We start from the raw sequence: 3,424 nt of genomic DNA on the forward strand, positions 1-3,424 counted from the left end.
ACATATATATATATATATATATTATTATATATATATATATATATATATATATATATAACGGGCAAAAAATGAGAAAACAATTTCGTTGTGCAATACCTTTCGTAATAGACTAAACATAGTTTTGCAAATTTCTAATTTTAAAATCATAGATACAATCGCGTAAAGTTAATTATACTACACGCAATATTAGATTCTATCCGCATACGCTTCTAGACATAGAGACAAATAGTGTAGCTTTATTGTGGAATACAAGATCCACAATGTATCGTAGGAATGTATATACTATGCAGAAAATGTATGCACGGCAAGCACAGAATATTACATTCACAAGGACAATGAGGGAAGCGAAAGCAAGCCTCACATCGAAATTCTATAGCACTAACAATGTGTCAATCAATCCTTCACTTAGAGGACATCTCTATGCGAGTAATGTCATCAAAACCGCCCGCTTTCGGAGATATGAAGATTGCACGTAATGCACTTTAGATTCGTAGCTACACGTACGCAAGAATTTCACCGACACTCTCATGACACATAAGAAGAAGAAAAAAGAAGGTGCGAGAGAAGATGGCATCTGTGATGGCATCAGCTTTATGCTTTATGCTTTATGGATGTAGCCTGTATCCGCACGTGACACTGTACGCCCGCAGACATGATGTATGTTCTTGTTTGTTCTACAAATGATAACGTCGCCTTCAGAGTTCTCAGGATGTTCTTGTTCTCCTGTAACGTAGCGGACGATCGAAGACAAATTCGTTTCTTCTCGGCCATATATTCTTCTTGAAAGTAGTCTCTCGGTTCTACATAAAATAAGGTCCCTTCATGTGTATTTATTGCAGATCACACAACACATTTATATTTTTGCTATGGAGTGGATGACATTGATGTATATTAGTTCGAAAACAGCGAAAATGATACCTTTCTTGAAAAATTTTTTAAGCCTTATGATTCTTAATTATTTCAACCATCCACGAAAAATAATACTAGTTTACATATTTTGAATAATTTTTAATTATTCAAGAAAAGAAAAATAACTTTTTATTGCGTATTTTAGAGCACTGAGTTCCGTACGATTGCCATCAGAAAAATTCCATTAGGCCGAATGTTTAAGATAATATGTCAATTTTAAGATATGTCATTTTTCACATACAGTTTTTTGTAATTTGAATGCGACAAGGCGAACATTTTCACTAGAATTTAATAATAATTTAGAAACATTATCAGAGATATTAGAAACAAGCTAGGTGACTTCTGCTGCTCTATAGTTCTAAAAAATATAGATGTAGATTTAATACACGCATGCGATGTTCATAAGATTCTTGTTGTTGTAAATTAATATTAATTACATTATCCTGTCAAAAATATTCATAAAAAAACATATAAATCTATAAAAACATATACACATAAATATAAAAGCAGATTGGGGCTAAATATCAAAAATTATTCTAGAAGCAGTCTTTACACTCTTTCAGAAATTTTGTAAACTAGTGTAATTATTCATTAATTATCTATCATGCATGTTTCTTTGTATAATATTTTGCTGTGTTTTATCATTGGATATTAAATGTAATACTATAATTCAAATTTCGAAAACTAAATTCAGATTTTCCGAATTTATTCGAATCTCTAAACAATCAAAACGTATTATCTTTATTTCCGATAAAAATATTTACGCATCATAAAAACAAACATGTGCTTTTAATATAAAACTGATGTACCATGAAAATATTCTGAAATGCTACTAACTTGGCTCTCTTTGCAATACATCTAGAAAAATATTATTATAAAAAATAAAAGCATAATTCTCGAGAGGACGTCGTGTGTTGATGCTAAGTTTGTATATACAGATAGATGAAATTTTATAATACACGTATCACGTAGAATCACGTTACTGTAACTAAACTCGATACGCATCCACGTTTGTTCCTCGGAGTAATAACGTTGAGCGACTCCTGACTTCTATGCGCACCTCTTTTTCTATCTTATTTTCGTTTATGAAGACAAAAGACGCAACTACATTAAATGAATAAGACAAAAGCAAAGCTGTATTAAAGGTAACATAACCGCGTGATATCTTTAGCAGGCAACAATAATAATTCTCTTTGTGAAACGCGACGTAAATGTGGAAGATATTTCGATACCCGTGCAGTTACATAGAATAAACGATGAAAGGAGTTTAATCCTTTAAAATGTCACGTTATCCTTAAGCACTAAATACGATAGTATTAATTATTTGTATACGATTATATCTCGGTTAAATAATGTATAAGAACGAAGTATCTTTCAAATCGTATATTCATTCCAAGAAAATTATGCTACATTTGAAGATAAAGATATAAATTTTACTTTAAAATAATTAATTGTTAAAAACATCAGAAATGTAATTAATAAGGGAAAAGATTCAGTTATGAGCGGAAAAGAATAAATAAAAAAATGTAGAAAATTCGATATTATTGTTGTTATTAAATGTGTCTCTAAAAATATTTTGACACAATTGATAATTCATGCCGTTTGTTATTTCAGATCCCGAAGGACAATGGACTATACAAAATACGGCATTTCCAAACTTCTCACGATAACGTGACACAATCTATAACATCATTGATCGAGTTTAGAGTGATAAACAGTATGTTTCGCAAAGGATACTTACACCTGCGCTGCACGGTCTTCATTTCAGACGTTTATCGAAAATCGACAGACATGAACATCTCTGAGGACACGCCACGTATCGCATCGATCACCGGCGAATCACCACCGTTTGGTCATCGTAAGTACTCATTGATTTCGCTGTGTTACTCTTTATTCCCAAGCAGAATAACAGATCATAATAACATCAAAATAATATTAAAATGAACGATGACTGCTAAAAATGTGATTTTTAATAATCACTTTGGAATTATTTTGACCACTTTAATCACCATAACTTTTTGTTCTGTTTGGATACTTTGGATTCTGATCTTATCTTTGAAGATCGCCTTTAATCGCTCACAAATATTTTATGTAAAAAAAATAATTCTATTATTTCCTGAATATTCTTGCTAATCGGTCAAATGTTTATATTAAAATCATGCTTATCAAGAAAACTGGATTGTATATCAATTATCGATATTGTATCAAGTCTAGAGATATCAGCAATTATTTTTCTTTGTACTATGCTAATATTTCATCGCTTCAACTTAATTTTAGAAAGAAAATTCTAAGAAATTTTGTATCACGATAAGTTAAATTATCTCTATATAAATAAATTAAATAGTAAGAAAAAAAGAGTCAAATACGATCAAGACTAGATTTTGATGCCTAATAATATTTTTGTACGTAATTTTTAAATACATTTTTCAGTTATATAATCTGTGCACTGATTACAGTCGAGAGAAAGAGAGAGAGAGAGAGAGAGAGAGAGAGAGAGAGAGAGAGAGAGAGAGAG

At 30.8% G+C, this 3,424-nt stretch overlaps 1 protein-coding gene across 1 annotated transcript in view; it reads left to right on the forward strand.

Annotated features, from left to right (window-relative positions):
- The window catches only part of LOC105622854, a 128,252-nt gene that overhangs the window by 104,344 nt on the left and 20,484 nt on the right, over positions 1-3,424 (forward strand). Inside the window, exon 5 of the mRNA XM_012204300.1 lies at positions 2,524-2,761. Coding sequence (XP_012059690.1) covers positions 2,524-2,761 — 238 coding nt within the window. The remainder of the gene's footprint in view (positions 1-2,523; positions 2,762-3,424) is intronic.

The sequence above is a fragment of the Atta cephalotes genome (genome assembly GCF_000143395.1).
Source record: "Atta cephalotes unplaced genomic scaffold scaffold00001, whole genome shotgun sequence".
In the NCBI taxonomy this organism is placed as follows: domain Eukaryota; kingdom Metazoa; phylum Arthropoda; class Insecta; order Hymenoptera; family Formicidae; genus Atta; species Atta cephalotes.